Below are 21,920 nucleotides of genomic sequence, written 5' to 3'. Positions count from 1 at the left end.
ACACCTGCTGCAGAAATGAAGGTGTTGCCAATATCCCACCCAGGTCAAGCTGGAACTATAACACATCCGAGACATCCCGCAATCTGTTATCCCCTATGCTGAGAATACAAAATAACAGCTAATGGTTTAGTGGATTTGCAGCTGGCTGAAGGATAACCATGGAGAGTTGTTTTTCTTCTGAGAAGAGACTGGTTACAATCAGACCAATTATCACTCCGTGTAATAGAGACAACAATCAGCCAATGAGAACAATCATCGATTGATTGTGTCTTTCGGTCCTGACCTAAAATCATCGTCCACTGTCTGTGCATTACTACGTATAATAAAGAAGCGCAGCCTATGGCTTACGACTGTGCACAAAAAACATTAGTAAGCTGCATACATTACCGGTCCATGGTCCCAGTGTTCTTCTGCCCTTCACTTGCTTCCCCGAGCAGCGGCTGTACAGTAGCTTTACAGTGGGTCTCTGAAAGGACAGGCTGCTCAGCCAACCACTGTCCAGGACCACACCGGCTCTGAGAAGCGAGCAGAGGACAGAACAACACAGGGACCATGAACTGGTAATGTAGATGTGCAGCCCTTGCTAAACGATTATCGAGCTGTGTAATAGGCCCAGTAAGTGAACGCCTATCTAGCAGATTGACAGTCGCTTACAGCGCGAGTCGTGATGTCTATTTGTTGACAAATCACTAGCCCACTGGACTTCTAATCTCAGAGTCTGTACCCATAGAATTATATAAGAATTTGCTCAGCACTTCCTATTCTATAACACGCTGCTGGAAAATCTACTGCTTGTTTAACATAACAGATTCCAGTTAAAGGAGTTATCCAGGATAAGAAAAAAAAACAGCTATTTATTTTGGGCAAAAACAGCACCACCCCTATCAGGTTACACATGGTATTAAAATTCAGCTCTATTGACTTCAAAGAAACTTTGCGGCAAACAACTCCCACTGAGGAGTGGCAATGTTTGTCTAAGCCTCAAAAACCTCTTTAAAGTGATACTATATCCAAAAACCTCCCCCCCTCCCCCCAAACCGCTGGTGCCCTTTATTTAAAGGGGTATTCCCCCCAAAATTATTTTTGCATTAATACGCTGCCCACCCGTAGCTTTCCATCTTTCCAATATACAGTTATTAAGGATTCTGCATAGTTTTGCTGTTATCCAGCTGCATTCACCCCCACGGATTGCATAGAATCATCAGACCTCAGTCCACTCCGACACCGCTCCCTGCTCCTGGCCCCCACCCTCCGTGTCGGCATCACATGTCCTCAGTCCCAGCACAGTGAAGTGACTGAGAACACTGATGCGGTGGCTGCTGTTACAGAGGGAGACAATGATCAGCGCAGCTGTGACTGCATCCCTCTCTAACAGCAGCCACCCGGTCACCCCCAGCCCAGAGCCTCCCAGCAGCACTCACCCGCAGCACACAGCCCCCTGGCCCACAACCAACCGCGCCCCCCATCACCCATGGCATCCCGCAGCTCAGCACCCCCCCATCCCCCGGCGATTGCCCGCGGCTAGCTCCGCCCCCCGAAATCACCTCCGCCCCCCGCAATCGCCTGCAGCTAGCTCCGCCCCCGCAATCGCCCGCGGCTAGCCCCGCCCCCGCAATCGCCTCCGCCCCCCCGCGGCTAGCTCCGCCCCCGCAATCGCCGGCGGCTAGCTCCGCCCCCCCTGCAATCACCTCCGCCCCCCGCAATCGCCCACAGCTAGCTCCGCCCCCCGCAATCGACCGCGGCTAGCTCCACCCCCCTGCAATCACCTCCGCCCCCCGCAATTGCCCACAGCTAGCTCCGCCCCCCGCAATCGACCGCGGCTAGCTCCGCCCCCCCGCAATCGACCGCGGCTAGCTCCGCCTCCCCCCGCAATCGCCTGCGGCTAGCTCCGCCGCCCCCCTGCAATCGCCCGCGGCTAGCTCCGCCGCCCCCCCGCAATCGCCCGCGGCTAGCTCCGCCGCCCCCCCGCAATCGACCACGGCTAGCTCCGCCGCCCCCCGCAATCGACCACGGCTAGCTCCGCCCCCCGAAATCGCCTCCGCCTCTCCCCGAACTGCATCCCTCTCTAACAGCAGCCACCCGGTCACCCCCAGCCCAGATCGCTTGCAGCTAGCTCCGCCCCCGCAATCGCCCGTGGCTAGCCCCGCCCCCCGCAATCGCCTCCGCCCCCCCCCCCCCCCCCCCGCAATCACCATGGACCGCAGTTTGGCCATATGTATAAGGTTAATTTCAGTTAATAGTAAGATGGGTGTGAACTTCATTTTTATAAAAGGAATGAATATCAGTCAGGTGATGGATGTGATATAAAGTCAGGGGGTATGTATTAGGCATACACGCTCCTTAATGCAAAACATTCACACCCCTTGACTGTATAATCACACCTGTGATCTGATATTTACTCCTATTAAAATTTAATTCACACCCATCTGACTAATAACTGGATTGTCAGAGAAACTATAAAATCACATCTCAGGAACAGAAGGATGTACAAAGTGAAAAACTAAAAAAGTGTGTAATCAGGGCACCCTAGGCTATTTAATGCCCCCACTCTGAATCACGCATTTCCTGCTAATAGCAGCTGAGGACCATGGCTATTAGTGGACGTGGGTCGATCTCTTTGCCCAGCTAATTAGCCTATTAACTGCAGCTGTCAAAAAATGACAGCAGCATTTAAAGGTTATTAAAACCACATCTGTTGTGGTCTAGTGGGCAGACTGCTCAAGCAGCCAATAGTAAATAAGCACTGATCTCACAGATCAATGCAATACTTATGTATTGCACTGATCTCTAAGAGATATTAGTGGAGTCATCATAGAAGTCCCCCAGGGAAACTTCAAATTATAGTGTAAAAAAAAAAAAAAAAAAAGTTTCTTTTCATTAATAAAAAGTTCCATCCCAAAAGTTGAAAAAGTTGAAATCACCACCTTTTACCATTTTATAAATCAAAATGAAAATAGATAAATAAACATATTTGCTATCGCTGCATGTGGAATTACCCAATATTTTAAATTATAGCATTCCAGATCTTATAAAAGCGTAACTGTCTTTTTTTGTTGTTGCAGAAATCAGTAGTATAAGCGATTTTAAGAAACTCTATAATAGGTTTTATTAGTCAAAAAAGCCTTTCTGTATTCAAAAAGCAATTTCAGAGCCTCCCCCCTCACTTCTTATCTGTGCATTATAAGGCAAAGCAGTCTTCGTTACAGAGAAGCCAGTGAAGACGGGTTCTGCTGTGTCCATTATATCCCTATGAAGGGGGGAGGGGCCGGGGGAAATGAGTGAGCAGGAAGAGGAGACATTGAGGTCAGCTGTTTGTAGACTGTCTGGGCATCTAAAATGCTGGATTCAGGGGTCAGAAAGGTCAGTGCTTATCTAGGAACTTGCTGAGAGAAGATTGCAGGGTGTTGTGCAGGACTTCTCCGTACTCACTCACTTCTTTCAGCCCCTCCCCTCTCCATAGCCATATAATGGACAGAGAAATCCTGCTTATTCTGAAGGGGGAAGGGAAGCAAGAAAAACTGCTTTTTCTGTACAGAAGAAAACTCTTTTTGTAAATAAAACCTATTACAGTTTCTTAAAATCGCTTGTACTATAGCTATTTATTGTTTTCAGAAAAATGACACTGAAATGACAGTTACACTTTAACCCTTTAAGGACGGGGCCAATTTTCGTTTTTGCGTTTTCGGTTTTTCCTCCTTGTGTTTAAAAGGCCATAGCACTTGCATTTTTCCACCTAGAAACCCAAATGAGCCCTTATTTATTGCGTCACTAATTGTGCTTTGCAATGACAGGCTGAATTTTTGCATAAAGGACACTGCGAAGCCAGAAAAAAAATTCAAAGTGTGGTGAAATTGAAAAAAAAAAAAGCATTTCTTTTATTTGGGGGGACTGTGTTTTTACGCCATTCGCCCTGGGGTAAAACTGACTTGTTATCCATGTTCCTCAAGTCGTTACGATTAAAATGATATATAACATGTATAACTTTTCTTTTATCTGATGGCCGGTAAAAATTCAAAACATTAACAAATATACGTTCCTTAAAATCGTTCCCTTCCCAGGCTTATAACGCTTTTATCCTTTGCTCTATGGGGCTGTGTCAGGTGTCATTTTTTGTGCCATGATGTGTTCTATCTATCGGTACCTTAATTGAGCATATACGACTTTTTGATCGCTTTTTATAAAAAATGTTCTGGATTTGATGCAACCAAAAATGTGCAATTTTGCACTTTAGTATTTTTTTGCGCTTGTGATTAATGTGATTAATAAATATTTTGGGCGATTACGCACGCGGCGATAGCAAACATGTTTATTTATATATTTATTTACTTTTATTTAAAACCTGGGAAAAGGGGGGCGATTCAGACTTTTATTAGGGGAGGGGGCTTTTTACTTATAACAATACTTTTTTTTTTTACACATATACTAGAAGCCCCCCTGCAGCAGAAAACAAACGAGGGCCGAGCCGGGGACGGCGCCATCTTGGAGCGGTCCCCGGCCGGCAGCAGTAACGCAGTCCGGGACGGAGGAGCGATCTCCCCCACTAGACACTAGGGAAGTGCTGCATCCGGTAATCGGATGCAGCTGTCATGTTTGACAGCTGCATCTGATTACGGTATTACCCGCGATCCCGGGCTACAAGGACACCCGGAACCGCGGCGGTTCAGAGCGGGGTCACCGCGCGGCCCCGCTCTGAACACCTTACGGGCACATGACGTACGGGTACGTCATGCGTCCTTAAGAGGTTAAACAGCGTAAGCGCAAAAAAAAATTGCCAAAGTGCAAAAATGCTGATATTTGCTCACATAAAACCCAGAAAAATTTTAAAAAGTTGCATATATGCAAGCAAGGTACTGATAGAAAGTACAGATCATGGAGCAAAAAAATTACGCCTGACACAGCCCCATAGACCAAAAAATAAAAGCATTATAAGAATGGTAACAGAGCTCTTGTAAGAACATTTAATTAAAAAGGAAAAAAAAAAAAAAAAAAGGTTAAAAAGCTGTCAATTAAAATAAAAGTTGCCCACCGTTGTCATTGTACTTGCTAAAGCAACATAGATAATATTTCAGTTTTACCATAGGGCAGACGATGTTGTCTATGTTTCTAATAATAATTTATAGTTTCATATCTTACTTAACCCCTTACGGCGGCTTTTTATTACGGTTACTACTGGGCTTTATTCTGTCCCCATCAGCTTTTTTATGGTGGGGACACAATAAATGCAACTGGCGCACAATATCAGATACAGCCCCGTTACCGCACAAAGCTCCCTTCAACCAGCGTCATGGCAATCCCAGGAGCCGTTGCTAGTGTGAAGCCTCAACACAGCCATGCCAGAGTGGTAATAGTAAAAAAAAAAAAAAACTATGCTAATTTGGTATCAACATAACTGTGACCTAGAGAATACAATAATTATGCTATTTTACCGCATGCTGAATATTGTACGTTTGATATTTAAAAAACAGGAAAAATAAAAGATTTGATGTTTTTTCACAAAAAAACACACTAGATAGTGACCACATTTTGCCACTAATATAAAGTACAATATGTAACAAAAAACCTCAAAAATTGCTAACATATAACGCTATAACCACATATAGTGAGACAGGTCAGATTTAGCTTCGGCATTAAAGTGACACTGTCACCCTCTTTGTGCATTCTGACATCTCTACACAGGTGTAAAGGGTAAATTTAGCAGTTTTCATACCTTATTTCATATCATACGTCATGGTGCTTGTTTAAGTAAAAAGTGTCCTTTTATCAACTGCAGATTGTATTAAGTGGGCGTGGCCTCGCGGCATTTGCGCCACTTAGCCCTGCGCACAACGGCACCGTCCCCTTGACGCCCATTGGTTGGCTGCCGTAAAGGGGGTGGGGTCTAGACCTTTCGGCCAGCCTGTTCCAATGGTCGGCGAGGGGGCGGGACCAACTGTGACGTTGTGGGCAGGGCTAAGTGGTGGTAATGTCACGAGGCCCCGCCCACTTAACACAATCTGCAGTTGATAAAAGATGACTTTTTACTTGAACAAGCACCATGACGTATGATATAAAATAAGGTATGAAAAACACTAAATTTACCCCTTACACCTGTGTAGAGATGTCAGAATGCAAAAAGGAGGTGACAGTGTCACTTTAAAACCCAAACTAGCTGCAGCACTTAGGGGTTAAAAAAGAACAAAAAAAATATTGAAATAACTGACAGATTCAAATAGGAAGCATGAATGCATGCAAGGAAATCATCAGTCTCCTTTCTGCACATGTTCTGAATTTAATCAGTAAAGGTCAGTAATTTCATTAGGAATTCAAGACAAGAAACTAGTACCGCACATATAGTTTAAGGTGTTGTCCCAATAATAAATGTAAGATCATGCAAAACATAATTTTGTAATCATTTAGTGGGAAAACTGACAGCTTTTTTGAGCTAGCAAAACAGGAACTGGGAAGGGGAGAGCATACATGACCAGTACCTATGCTTTCAGTCATACATATGCACTTTTTAATGTCTTGGCCACTGGCTGCTTAAGAGTTGGAGAGACAGGATCCTCCCCAAGCTCCCTATTATGGGAGCTTACCTGGCTGTGCCTCTCACCAATGACTAAGAACTCTAGCAGTTTTTAGACTGGACATTAGAGTTGTCTATAATTTGTGAGAGGCAGGGCCAGGCATCTCAGGGGAAGATCCCACTTCTCCGACTTTTCAGCAGCATGCTGAAGTAATGAGGGCTATAAAGTGGTCAGATGTACATAGTTCAGTGGAAAGTGTAGTACGGACTGAACAAATTCTTAAAATACTTCTTAGGCCTTATGCACATGGCTGTGTTGTATTGATCTGCTACAGTTCCATACCAAACCTCTAATTTTATATGAGGTTCTTCTGTATAAATATGTGAGAAAACAAATTTCATATTATTTTATGCAGCACATGCTGTAATAGCTTCTCATAGTATAGCTAATGGAGAGAACACAGTGCTTCAAGGGGCCTTAGTGGGGTACAGGGTGCATAAACAAAGTATGCCTTAGCAGAATCATTATATTCTAGCAAATATTACTGCATATATAAAAAGAAATTGTATCTGCAATTTTTTGATAAATTACTATTGTGCAGCACTGTGCACGATCATTTTTCTAGTATACATCAGTTTTGAATTCTGCATAGAGATTGGAGCTATGAATAAGATTGAGAAGTTCATAGTGCATAGTTTTATATAGCAAACTGCAGGGAGGGCAGGTTCTTGGTAACATATTAGGATGTTAAATTTAAAACTCATGTATATTAAGAAGATAACTATCATGCACAGTGCTGCACAAAAATCACCAAAAGTACACTTTTAGGGCCCGTTCTCACTGAATTTCAAGTGTAGCCCGAACCGCATACTCTGCCTGAAGTTCAGCTTGACTTATTTATTGAATAGGATGTCTTGTGCGCCCTCCGCCAAAATAATTAACATGCAATTGTTTCATCGGAGAGTGGAGGGCGCACAAGGCATCCTATTCAATGAATAAGACAAGCTGAACTTCAAGCAGAGTCTGCAGTTCGGGCTACACTTGTGTGAATGGGCCCTAAAGGGAACCAATCAGCATGATTGTGCTGATATGATTCCCAGCTGCACAGTAGAGAGCTAATGTGTGTCTGTAGCAGTAGCATTAGATGAGAGAAAAGGTGGTTTTAATTGAGGGCACAAGGAGAGGGGTGGCAAATGGCAATCTGGGCAGAAAGCCATCTGTGACTAGTCACGGCTCTCTGTCTGTCAACGTGCAGTGTCGTGATGATTGACAGACAGAGAGGCAGCTAATGGGTCTCTCCGCCTGTCAATCATTCCTGCTCTGCGTGCTGGCAAGCAGAGAGCTGTGACTAGTCACGGGCAGCTACCCACAAGTTGGCACCTCTCTCCTATCTTGTGTGCAGTAATATAACATCTTTTTCCCCTTTGTAAAGTTACTGCTGCAGGCAAAGCTGGTATGATCCGCGAGCTGCACAGTAGATCTATACTTTACTGGTGGGAACAATATCAGCACCATCGTGCCGATTGTTTCCCTTTAAAGGAAACCAATTAACACAAAATTGTGCCAGAGGCTAGTAACACCACATAATACAGACAGTAGTGTTCCCAGACATATAAATACTCTGTTTCCACATTACACATACCTCCCAGAAAGCAAGTTCGAAAACACTAACTCTGTATGTAAATTACCAATATCCAGGGGCGCCGCAATCATGAGGCGACCTGAATCGTCTGCCTCAGGCGGCGCCACCAGCTGTCACCATGGGGGCGGCATTCAGTGGCAGATTATAATATGAGCGGTTCGGGCGGCCGCCCACATTATAATCCGCCACTGACTGTACCCAGGGCCGCTTTAACCAGAGGGCACATGGTGCACGTGCACCGGGCCCCCTGGTTAAAGGGGCCCCCCCGAGCAGGCCGGCCGTTGCTATGTGCGACCAGTGCGGTCGCACAGGGCTCCGGCCACCAGCCTGTCAGGGGGGAGCGCCATGGATGGGTAATCTACTTACCCCTCCATGGCGCCCCCTGCAGGGCCCCCCCGTCCGCCGCTGCCCCCGTCCGCTGCTGCTGCGGCGCTTCAGCGCTGCAGCAGCAGCGACACTGACAGAGAGAGAGCCATTGGCTCCCTCCCTGTCAGTCACTCACTCTTGTGGCCGCACTTCCTGCGGTCACAAGAGGCCGCGCTCTCCCTCTAGCGCCCGACGTCACTGGAGCGTCGGCGCGAGGGTGAGGGGAGTGCAGCCTCTTGTGACCGGAGGAAGTGCGGCCACAGGAGGGAAGAGAAGAGGAACGCGTGGACCCAGGTGAGTAACAGTGTTTGTTTTTTTCAATGTTATATGGGAGGGGGAGCTATATACTACGGGGGGGGGGGGGGGGGGGGGGGGTGTAAGGGGGCTATATACTATTGGGGAGCACAGGGGGCTATATACTATGGGGGAGAACAGGGGGCTATATACTATGGGGGAGAACGGGGGCTATATACTATTGGGGAGCACAGGGGAGCTATATACTATGGGGGAGCACAGGGGAGCTATATACTATGGGGGAGCACAGGGGAGCTATATACTATGGGGAGCACAGGGGGCTATATACTATGGGGGAGAACAGGGGGCTATATACTATGGGGGAGCACAGGGGAGCTATATACTATGGGGGAGCACAGGGGAGCTATATACTTTGGGGGAGCACAGGGGGCTATATACTATGGGGGAGCACAGGGGGCTATATACTATGGGGGAGCACAGGGGAGCTATATACTATGGGGGAGCACAGGGGGCTATACACTATGGGGAAGAACGGGGGCTATATACTATGGGGGAGCACAGGGGGCTATATACTATGGGGGAGCACAGGGGGCTATATACTATTGGGGAGCACAGGGGAGCTATATACTATGGGGGAGCACAGGGGGCTATACACTATGGGGGAGCACAGGGGAGCTATATACTATTGGGGAGCACAGGGGAGCTATATACTATTGGGAAGCACAGGGGGCTATATACTATGGGGGAGCACAGGGGAGCTATATACTTTGGGGGAGCACAGGGGAGCTATATACTTTGGGGGAGCACAGGGGGCTATATACTATGGGGGAGCACAGGGGAGCTATATACTATGGGGGAGCACAGGGGAGCTATATACTATGGGGAGCACAGGGGGCTATATACTACTGGGGAGCACAGGGGGCTATATACTATGGGGGAGCACAGGGGGCTATATACTATGGGGGAGCACAGGGGGTTATATACTATTGGGGAGCACAGGTTAGCTATATACTATTGGGGAGCACAGGGGCTATATACTATTGGGGAGCACAGGGGAGCTATATACTATTGGGGAGCACAGGGGTCTATATACTATGGGGGAGAGCACAGGGGGCTATATATTATGGAGAGCACAGGGGGGCTATATACTATTGAGGGGGAGCACAGGGGGGCTATATACTATTGGGGGAGAGCACAGGGGGGCTATATACTATTGTGGGAGAGCACAGGGGGGCTATATACTATTGGGGGAGAGCACAGGGGGCTATATACTATTGTGGGAGAGCACAGGGGGGCTATATACTATTGTGGGAGAGCACAGGGGGGCTATATACTATTGTGGGAGAGCATAGGGGGGCTATATACTATTGGGGGAGAGCACAGGGGGGCTATATACTATTGTGGGTGAGCACAGGGGGCTATATACTACTGGGGAGAGTGCACAGGGGGGCTATATACTAATGGGGGAGCGCACAGGAGGGCTGTATATAACTGGAGGAGCACATGAGGGTCTATATACTACAGGGACACCTTAAAACTATGGAGGCACAGAGGGGTGTAACTATGTAGGAGTACAGAGGGGTGTAACTACTGTATAGGGGTACAAGGGACCTAACTACTGTATGTGTTGGAGCCTAAAATATTTGTCTGGCAGATTCTGGAGAGAAGATTCACAGCCAGGAGAAGACTTCAAGGTGGCCCAGGCGGGATGGAGAGAAAAAGAAAAGGTGACAGACTCTGATCGGAGAAGACGCCTCCGGTGAGTCACTGGATGTAACTTCACTCTGTTATAGGCTTGTACTGATAGGGGTCATGGTGTGGCGGTATTATGTAATGGTATCAATGGTGATATCTTTCTGTTTTGTTTAGTGCAGTTTTTATGTAATATGTAATCACTGAATGGTGGAAATAGTGTTATAAGGTAACTACTGTATGTATTGGGGCTCTTGATACAGTGTGGGGGCAAATTCAGTACATTATACAATGTGCAGAAAGGTATGGGGGGGCCCACTCTTGAGGGCTGTGCACTGGGCCCACCAATGTATTAAAACGGCCCTGACTGTACCATGTACTGGAGCCCCCCCACCCCCGGGCAGTATCTGTAATGAGATGCTGTGAGCGGGGGAGACTGTATTCATAAGCGCCGCGCTGTACTAAATCAGCCGCGCGGTGCTGATACTACAGCGCGGCGCTTATGAATACAGTCTCCCCCGCTCACAGCATCTCATTACAGATACTTCCCGGGGGCGGGGGGGCTCCAGTACATGCATTCCACGTCCGTGATCCGTCAGGATCACGGAACGTGGGAATGCAGCCTTAGTCCCCCGGCTGATGTGCGGCTGCCCGGGGTGTCCCGTCCTGTCCCCGGCAGCGCGCGCATCAGAGAGCTCCCCGTGCGCCGGAAGTCACAGGCACAGGCGCACGGGGAGCTCTGTGATGCGCGCGCTGCCGGGGACAGGACGGGACACCCCGGGCAGCCGCACATCAGCCGGGACCAGACCAGAGAGGCTCGACGGGGGAACGGAGGGCAGGTGAGTTGTGTGCTGTTTTTTGTTTTTGTTTTATCTGCTGTGCAGGGGGGGGGGGAGAGGGGGACCATCTATAAGGTAGGGGGGGAAGGGGGCCATCTATAAGGGAGGGGGGAAAGAGGGGGACGATCTATAAGGGAGGGGGGAAAGAGGGGGACGATCTATAAGGGGGGGGATCATCTATAAGGGAGGGGGAGAGGGAAGAGGGGGACCATCTATAGGGGGGGGGCATCTATAAGGGAGGGGGGAAAGAGGGGGACCATCTATAAGGGGGGGGCCATCTATAAGGGAGGGGGGAAAGAGGGGGACCATCTATAAGGGAGGGGCGGGAGGGGGACCGTCTATAAGGGGGGGGAAGAGGGGGACCATGTATAAGGGGGAGAGGGGGACCATCTATAAGGGAGGGGGAAAGAGGGGGAGCATCTATAAGGGGGCATCTATAAGGGAGGGGGGAGAGGGGGACCATGTATAAGGGGGGGAGGGGGACCATCTATAAGGGAGAGGGGACCATCTATAAGGGAGGGGGAGAGAGGGAAGAGGGGGACCATCTATAAGGGGGGGGGGAAGAGGGGGACCATCTATAAGGGGGGGGGAGAGGGGGACCATCTATAAGGGGGGAGAGAGGGAAGAGGGGGACCAACTATAAGGGGGGGGGGGAAGAGGGGGACCATCTATAAGGGGGGAAGAGGGGGACCATCTATAAGGGAGGGGAAAGAGGGGGACCATCTATAAGGGAGGGGGGAGAGGGGGACCATCTATAAGGGAGGGGGGAGAGGGGGCAGTAGTGGATTATAATGTGGGCGGATTGACGGGGGGGGGGGGGGGGGGGGCGTCATTCTATAGTTCGCCTCGGGCAGCAGAGAGGCTAGAATCACCCCTGCCAATATCTAATCATGTGGGTGGTCCTCTGCCTCTTAATAATTCAGTCAGGTAATTGAGGTAATCTCTCCTAAGCAGACAAAAAATATAAAACTTTAAATATAAAACCATACCATAACCTTTGGAACATCAGACGCTGCTAGCACCGACTGCTGCATTGGTTTTTTTTGCTGTGGTAATTTGTTCGTTTTGATTGTAGCCGTACTTGCCCTCGGAGTTGTATAGGAGCTGCAAAATGTTCAAAAATTATCATTTAGAACAGCTGAAAATCTCAGTCTCAGTTAACTAATTTATTGCGTACAACTGTTAAAGGGATTCTGTCGTCAGACTATACTGCCCTATATAAGGTAAGTGCTGGAACAACAACACAGTTCTAGAGGGGATGTGTGTTGGAATAAAAAGCAGCAAGCCAACAGGCAATACATTTGCCAAGAGATGTATACACTATTTTTATCTACAGTATGTGCAGCGAACCAGGGTTATGTGACTGTAGGGCTGGCTGATTTATCTTTAAGGGTACAAACCCACTTGACGTATTTGCTGCGTGAATCAGTCTTAAAAATAAGCAGGCAAAACGCAGGTTGGCTTTATACAATTGTTCTGCGTTAAAATACGCAATTGCGTATTTTTGAAGCGTGAAGCTACATGCGTTTTTTCGCACAGGTTGTTAACAACTGATGCTTTGCTAACAACAAGCTTCACGCTTAAAAAATACGCAATTGCGTATTTTAACACAGAACAATTGTATAAAGCCAACCTGCGTTTTGCCTGCTTATTTTTAAGACTGATTCACGCAGCAAATACGTCAAGTGGGTTTGTACCCTAAAAAACAAAAATCTACAGGTCGTTTTTTTTTTCTCCAGTTTATTTTTTTTGTTTTTTTTCCCCATCAGCCTCAGCTTTCTCACGTCCCAGTACCACAATTCCCCTCAGATGCTCTATGGCATAATCCACACACTGCTCCTTCCCAGTGCTGTACCAGAATTCAAAATGTTGGGTCGTGTGACAACTCACTACCACATGACCTCTACATAAAGACAAAAAGCCTTTACACTCTACAACCTCCCCTCCTTTGGTCCTCTACTTTTTATAAGGTCACATGACCTCCCTAAGCCACAACCTTCTTCCTTCTGCCCATCTGTTTCCTGTTCCTTGCAAAGGTGATTGCGATAATGTATATACCGTGTGATGTGTACTGTGTGTGTATATGTATGTATTTGTGTGCTTTTGCTGTGTCATATGTTGTATGTCTCATGTGCAGTGTGTGTAAGCTCTTGCTGCTGTGTGATATATTGTATGTTTGATCTGCAGTGTGTGCGCCGTGGTGTGATATATTGCATGTGTAGCGTGTGTGATGTATAATATATTGTATGTAATTTGTCATGTGTAGTGTGTGTGCTGTAATGTGATATATTGTATGTGCAGCTTCTGTGTGATATATTATACCTATGCTGTAATCATTGAACACTGTGATTCTTTATAGCACATAAGTGGTGAGTGTTACCTCTATGCAACAGATTGGAAACAGCCAGGGAGTTGGGGCTTTAAAAGGGGCCTTGTGGGGATTAGGGTTATAGTGATTGATTGGAGGCACCCCGTGGGTCAGGGTCAGGCCTAGCATACCTTTGCAGGCCTGTATACACAATGTTCTTGATAACCTACAGACATGAGATGACGGGTACAGAAAAAAATAAAAAATACATGACTGCTTTGTGATCACAGTCTAATGTTAGAAGAAGCATCCCAGCTTCAGAGCAATTAACCAAGAAAAAAAATTGGAACAAAAATTCTGCAGTTTGCAAAAATTCTGCAGTTTGGCATGTCCAAATGAGTCTGGCTTATAAAATAATATTCGTTAAATAATCATAATTAAGGCATAATAGGGCCAGCCCTATTTGAATTTCAGTCTGTTGAGGGGTTTGCTTATATCACAATATACTATAGAATATACCATAGTAATGAATTTCTATTATGAGAAACTGTTGTCCTTAATAGAGAGGAGAGGTAAGATGAGGAAAGTTAAGGTGGACACACATAAAAGTTGCCTTTTCAAACAGAAGCATAGTCTAATGAAAGATCTGTTTAATGGTCTATTTATATAGTATAAACACAATCTGCAGCACTATACACAAAAAGCATACATTGATTAAAATTTTATGGTGGTCTAATGTAGTGGGGAGGTTAATATTACTAGCACTGGTGAAGTCTACTTTCATTTCATTCATCCTGTAGATATAAAGAGTAACCAGGGACCTATTGTGCAATGCCTTATGAAGGAACAAAAAGTGATTTGTAGCTTTTCTTTATGACATGCACTAATCATGCAGACCAGCAGTGAGTATAGTCAGTATACCGAGAGGCTACAATCAGTCACAGTTCCCTCTATGACAAGAAGCTGAACATGATGAGCAAACAGATTACTGCTGTGTTGGGGAAAAAAAAAAAAAAAAAAAAAGAAGAAAGCAATTTATGATCTCTCTGCCCATTAGTAAAGGAAGTAGACAAGGAGTCTAAAGGCCCTATTACACGGGACGATTATTGTGCGAAAAAAATGTATATAGTTCGAATTTAAACAATAATCGTTCTGTGTAATTGCAGGCAACGATCGAAAAACCGTTCGTATGTCGTTGATCGTTCATTTAGATCTGAACCTAAAATTATTGTTAATCGTTCGCTGTAATTCCACATTCGTTTGCTCAAGTTCCGCATTTATTCACTAATTGTTCAGTGTAGTTGCACATTATTCATTGTTTTGCTGGGATCAGAAGGAATAAACGATTTTAGTAACGATCGCAATAATGATCGTAGTAACGATCGTAACTAACGACTATCGCTCTGTGTAATATGGTGAACGATTTCAGGTTAACGATAAACAATCTCGTTTGCGATCGTTTATCGTTAAAAATCGCTCCATGTAATAGTACCCTAATGCTGCCATAACAAAGTCTAACAGTAAAGTTCCAGTGGGCTAAAGCCAGACGGGAAGGAATATCATCTTATACTTCCTATTCCTTTTGAATCCACTTCTGGCTTTGCCAGATTTTACACTGCAGAAAATCGGCATCATTTCTGTAACATGCGTTCTTAACCAAAAGAGGTTTAAGTATTAGTTACCTCAATGAGAAAATTGCCTCATTTGTTTCTCCATCTAGAGCACTTTTTGGTCTCAAGTCTGCAGGGTTTTCTATAGAAAGAAAGAGAATGACATTAAATAAAATGCATTTTTTAAACCTTTAATACTAAAAATGATATTTATGTCATAATGACAATGCATTAGATGACAATAAGGCAAGATAACAGCTAAAGAATCATGTTCTTCGCTCTAGTGTTTAAAGGAAAAGTCTGGCAAAAAATGTATTATTAAAGTATTGTACTGCCCCCCCAAAGTTATACAAATCACCAATAAATACTTATTACATAAAATGCTTATAAAGGGCTTGTTTCCCTGCACTTACTACTGCATCAAGGCTTCACTTCCTGGATAAAATGGTGATGTCACTTCCTGGATAAAATGGTGATGTCACGACCCGACTCCTAGAGGTGTGCGGGCTGTGGCTGCTGGAGAGGATGATGGCAGAGGGATACTCAGTGTCCCTCCAGTGTCCTGTGTCACTCTGCCATCATCCTCTCCAGCAGCCACAGCCCGCACAGCTCTGGGAGTCGGGTCGTGACATCACCATTTTATCCAGGAAGTGAAGCCTTGATGCAGTAGTAAGTGCAGGGAAAAAAACATTTCATGTGTATTACCCGTAATAAGTGTATATTGGTGATTTGTACAACTTTTGTAGGGCAATACAGTACTTTAATAAAAAAAATGTTGCCAGACTTCTCCTTTAATTACTCTAGCAGAAACAAAGGATCATACAGAAACATCCATTTTACTGGATACTTTTTTTTACCCAGGCTGTGAGTCTGCAGCTACCAAGATCATTACATAGTGGGCCACTCACATAAAAATCAATGGGATAGGCCAACATAAACCTAATGTTATGATCATTATTTATCAGAAAAAGCCAAATTTATAGTTACAAAAGACCCCACAATCTCAGCTAATACAGACCAATCTTAAATGACTTGTTTAAGTTTCCTGGTGTTTCCGGTCTGTCCTTGGTGCTACGCTCAGCAGTTTCTGTACTCATCCTGTAGATACAAAAAGAGTAAACAATAACTTAGCAGACCTGTATCATGTTTCTTTATATTAGAACGATTCCATAATTAGTTATCTAATCAGCACTACTGGTCCCAGATATTTGTGCTCAGTCAGATGTACAGTCACATTTCATCAGTGCGGCAGGTGGTGCTCAGCTTAACACATAGGTACATACAAGAAGATTACATACCACAGCACTTCACCTTAAAAGTTTCATCTTTATTGTAAACAAAAATATTTAACAGGACGTAAAGACACGCACATTGCCTGCCAACTTTTTTGCACTCTCTCAAGGTATCCTCAAGGTAGCACTATGTATTCAATCCAGTTTACTAGAATTGAAAAATATTGACAGGTTTGCAACATAATCTTGACAAGGCTATGATGGGCTGCTGATAGGTCTTTTGCTTTTTGTTCTTTTTTTGTTTCTATGGTGATGAATGTTACATCACAAAAAAGCCTTATGTGTCTGATATATATTTTCAAACTTTGTGTATGTAGCTTATGACAACAGTGATCTAGACGCGCAGGAAAAAAAATGGCAGCATCTAATGTGATAATCACAGCAAATGAGAACAGAGGAGTGATAAAACTCTTGTTTCGGCAAGGAAAGTCCACAAAGGATATCCATGGTGACATGTTGCAGACATTGGGAGATCAATGCCCTATATATTCTACATATTCTGTGTGGGCCCAGGAATATTCACCCCCACCCCACTGCCCCCTAATTTCGCTACTGCCACAGACACAGTGTGTTGGGCTCCCAGACTGCTGGTGCCCGGCCTCCCTGCTCTGTGGTGTCACTCATCCCAGAGAATGAATGGGACTGCCTTTCTGGGAGAGGCAATGACTACAATGCTCTCCCTATCCCTGGGCAGTGTTGCTCTAAACCGCAGCAGGGGAGGCTGAGCTGTAGTAGCTTACTCACTAGTTGCTGCATTGTTTGTTCTTTAAAGATATCAAACAATGCAGTGCTATTGTATTAAGTGCCAGCCTGCCAAGGAACGAAAGATTGGAGGCAGCAGTAACTAGAGTAAATGGTTTAGCTTTTCTGATTATCGATCATAAGTTAAAGTAAACCTGTGGTTTCAAAAACTTTTTGCCATGTCTAAAGTTTTGATCAGTCTGCATCTGAGTGTTCGCACCTGTACTGATTGGAAGAATGAGCATCCTCTCCCCGTGCTATGTAAGAAAATAAAAAAAGGAGTCTGGCTCCATAAAGCTCCATTATAATCCCAACCTATTTTTCTAAAACAGAGCAGGGAGAGGATGTGTAGCTGATCTCTGGGATCTTATTCAACTGCTCTGGAAATAGAAGAATGCTCCCAATTAGCCATTGCCGATACCCCCATTGAAAGGTTATTCCTGCAAACCAGTAATAGGGTCAATGATTCCTTAACATGGGGCCAATTTATTATTACATTTCCTTGCAGATAGACAAGACTCCTTTCAAAAAGTGCATGTAATGAGACAGACAATGTAACTTGCTTGCTTCATCAAGAAATGGTTTACTGTCAGGCTACACTTACAAATCTAAAGACAACATTTTCACAGTTGCTGCACTAGGCAAAAGATTCACAGCATGTCAGGAAGCCAATATAGTGTTTGTCATTAATGGCCACTAGATGGTGACAGAACAAAAGAAAACATTTTTTGTTCAGTGCATTTATTCTTCCTTGTGTCTCTGGACAGTGTCTGCACAGCTTAGTAAAGCATATCCCAGGAAACATGTAAACAGAGGCATATACACATGTTAACATCTCTTTATAATACCTCCCGTTTTCTTCTTTCAATAGTAACCTGTACTGTAGTTTAAAGTTGATTGACTTTGCACAAGTTTATATCCAAAATTGCAAAGAATAAATCTGTTCTGTCTACAATCCCTGCCACTAGATCATCATACACATCAGACTCTTGCTGGTCCCACCAAATTGGTGGGTTCATCCTGTTTGTTTGAGCAGAAGGCTCAGTAGAAAATTGTTTACATTACACTAAGCCTTAGGCTGGGTTCACACTATGTATATTTGAGGCTGTATTTGGTCCTCATGTCAGGTCCTCATAGCAACCAAAACCAGGAGTGGATTGAAAACACAGAAAGGATCTGTTCACACAATGTTGAAATTGAGTGGATGGCCGCCATATAACAGTAAATAACGGCCATTATTTCAATACCACAGCCGTTGTTTTAAAATAACAGCAAATATTTGCCATTATATGGCGGCCATCCACTCAATTACAACATTGTGTGAACAGAGCCTTTCTGTGTTTTCAATCCACTCCTGGTTTTGGTTGCTATACAGCCTCACAAATACAGCCTCAAATATACATAGTGTGAACCCAGCTTTAAAGTGTACCTGTTGTTTTGCAAAACTTTTGACATGTCATAGAGACCTGTCAAAAGTTTAGATCGATCCGGGTCTGCGTGTCAGTGCGTCCACTCCCCGCTCTGTGTAAAAAAATATTTTTTAAGAAACACTCTTCATAGACTTAGACATAGACTCTTCATAGACTTTTTTTTCACACAGAACGGAGAGTGGATGCACTGCAGCGTGTCTTCTCCCGGCTCGTTCTTCCGATCAGTACGGGTCTGAACACTCTGACGTGGACTGATCAAAACCTTTGACATGTCTCTAATGACATGTCAAAAGTTTAGCAAAACGACCATCTCCAGAATTACAAACATAACAGGTCTAGTAGGATGTGTTAAGGTGCTCAAACAAACAGGATGAACCCACCAATTTTGGTGGGACCAGGCAAGAATCTGATGTGTATAGGGATTAGTTGGCTGCTTGTTAATTGGCTTGTGCAATCTGACATTGCGTTGCAAATCTATTGCTTCTATAAGTACATTATAAAACCTATATCATCAGCTTCCAAACTCATCAGTATTGTAGTAATAATAATAATAATAATAATAATAATAATAATAATAATAATAATAAAAAGAATAAATAACTGCTTTATTCAGACTAATTTTACTTTGCCCTTGAACTGGGTGGTATTGCAGTGTAATTGTGGGTGACAGAGGCATTTAGAATAAAGACATCTATGAAATATGTTGACAATATAGTTATATGTCCACAGTCCACATACATAGATGGGCATCTTCCTTGGATTAAAGACACTTATATTTTTTATAATACCTCTGGAAGCAAAGAGTTAGGGGTCATCAAACATTATGCCCTTATTTTCATTTAGGATACCTGTCTATTAAACATTAGTTATTAAAACAGACTACTCTTCCACGTCTTCCAATATTTTTATGTCATTTTACAAACTATTGATCATTCAGAAAACATTCATGGTTCCATACCTCAAGGTACTGATGTCTGGTATAACTTTGTCACCAGCAGAAAATGCATTTTTCCAGAAAGAATGGCTTAATAATTCTGTCCAGGAACATCTAAAAGATATTAAAGGTGGCTACATCACTAGAAAATAATTAAAAGGAAAAAAGAAACCTTTTACATGTTCCAGGCAGACGACAAAAGATTTCATTGGTCAGGATCTCAGTGCCGAAACCCCTATCAATCAGGAGAATGAGAGGGAACAAAGGAGTGATACCCCACCCCACTTTCCCGTTGTCAATAATATCCATCAAGCGGCCACATAAGATTTATAATGAAGCCACGTGGTCAGAGATTTCTGTGAACCAGGGAGTAAAAGGCGCTGCTGCAAGCTCCTACCAATTGGGCTTAGCAATCAAAACTTTTACCTGTCCCCATAACATGTCATAAGTGTAACAATATTTATTAGGGCTGCTATATTACCAGAACACTCTGAGCTTGCTCCTCAGCATCTGACAATACCTTGCACTCTCTTACAAAGCAACCAACTCAGAACCTAGGGGAAGAAGCAGCAAATCTTTGCAATATTGTGTCTTAATAAAAAACAATATGGACACACACATGAAAAACTCTACCAGGCTTTTGCTCTTTTAGGGTATGTTCACACAAACTATATTTGCTGGTAAATGTCAATGTTTACTGTGGATTTTCTTTTGGTAAGTTAGAAGAGGTACTTCGGAGACTGATTTTTTTTTTTTTTTTGCCAATACATTGCTTTAATAAAATTATGTTACTTTGTAGTTTTTTTTTTTCCACACATGCACTTCAGTTGAGTGGTAGCAGTAAGGGCCGACACAGACCTCTCTGCTGCTGCCAAAGTTTGTGCCAGGAACCACTAGCCCAGCAACATGGGACAGCAATCACCAATATCTGTGAGGAGACAGCCGCACACAGCGATCGTGACAGGCAGCCTCTCCCCATATACTTTATATACAAAATATAAAGAACAAAGGGGGAATGAGGCTCTGCTCTGTATAGGGCTGTGCGGCAATGCTAGATCATAACAAGGGATTGAGCAAGTAGCAGAAGTACGTGTAAACAAAGCCTTTATGTTATTGTAAATGAATACTACTTCTTCTAAGTATATCTGTACCTACCTTTTTAGAGGGTCCTTCTGAAGTAATCCACTAAGTAATGTCTGGAACTCTGGAGATGGTTTAGCAGATGATGGACCTGGTTAAAAAAAATTTGAAGTAGCAAGAGGAAAAAAAACAATTCTCACATAAAATATAAATGCATGTATGCCAAACAGCTAGAACATTAAGGCTATGTAAAATATGATCGTAATTTAATGGTTAAAAAAAATAAAACCTCTATATTTTCTATGTAATAAAAGGCTCCATCAAAGACAATGGAAAATTAGTCACCAGTGTGTGCACACACCGTATAGAATGATGGCCGCAATTTATTACAACTCTCCAAACAATGAACATGCTCACTTACATCCTGCTTTTGTAAAATACAGGTGCTTCATTTTTCTGCTCACATATTGTTCTATTTTCACTCAAAATGATGGTCATTTATTTAGCTATCCTAAAACTGTTATTTAGGCCTAATGCCATCAAAACAGCTGTTGGGAAATTACAATCCTCAAGACGGCTGAAGGTGTTATGCAGCATCAGGCACCAATGCTTTAATGGTAAAGTCAGATGTGTACCACATACACACACATGGATACATTTAAGCTCTACTGTAACAAGACCAATACTAAAAGTTTCCACATGAAGGCACCTCCTCCTCTAGAAAATAACTCAGTAGTGTAAGGTTTTATAAAATAGAATTACAATACCTCTTGGTGGACTAAAATCCTCATTTACAATTTTCTCTATTAGTTCTGAGAAGCTTTCAGAGACAAATGGAGGTCGTCCTGCAAAATGGATGTAGGAAATTATTACAGATATCAGAAAACATTCATCCACTGTATAAAGTTTGAAATTCTAGGTCGCAATGCAGGAAAAGAAAGTGACACTAGAAGTCCATACATTTTATTTAAGTGTTTAGTGACTATAGGGCTGGGCAATTCATGGAATTAATTTGATTAATTCACCCTTAGGGCCACTTCACAGAGTAAAAGAGGCGGGATTCGGCAACAGAACTCTCTGACAAGGAATCCCGCCAGCCTCAGTGTCATATAGGCTGTCTATGGAAGGGCTCATGAGACTCCTCTCTCCGTGCCTCTCTGTTCAAAGAATTGACATGTAAATTTTGAAACAGCCACACTGCTAGTTTTCAGAGAGTCCTGTATTTCAT

General features: G+C 44.0%; 1 protein-coding gene across 1 annotated transcript in view; it reads right to left on the bottom strand.

Moving 5' to 3' along the window:
• ULK4 (unc-51 like kinase 4) overlaps positions 1–21,920 on the bottom strand; it is a 653,509-nt gene that overhangs the window by 590,939 nt on the left and 40,650 nt on the right. Inside the window, exons 7-12 of the mRNA XM_069959686.1 lie at positions 21,460–21,537; positions 20,768–20,843; positions 19,637–19,726; positions 16,234–16,313; positions 15,288–15,357; positions 12,287–12,401 (exon numbers count right to left, since the gene is read on the bottom strand). Coding sequence (XP_069815787.1) covers positions 12,287–12,401; positions 15,288–15,357; positions 16,234–16,313; positions 19,637–19,726; positions 20,768–20,843; positions 21,460–21,537 — 509 coding nt within the window. The remainder of the gene's footprint in view (positions 1–12,286; positions 12,402–15,287; positions 15,358–16,233; positions 16,314–19,636; positions 19,727–20,767; positions 20,844–21,459; positions 21,538–21,920) is intronic.

This window comes from Dendropsophus ebraccatus, chromosome 2, assembly GCF_027789765.1.
Source record: "Dendropsophus ebraccatus isolate aDenEbr1 chromosome 2, aDenEbr1.pat, whole genome shotgun sequence".
Lineage (NCBI taxonomy): Eukaryota > Metazoa > Chordata > Amphibia > Anura > Hylidae > Dendropsophus > Dendropsophus ebraccatus.
This window is presented reverse-complemented; position numbering and strand designations above follow the sequence as displayed.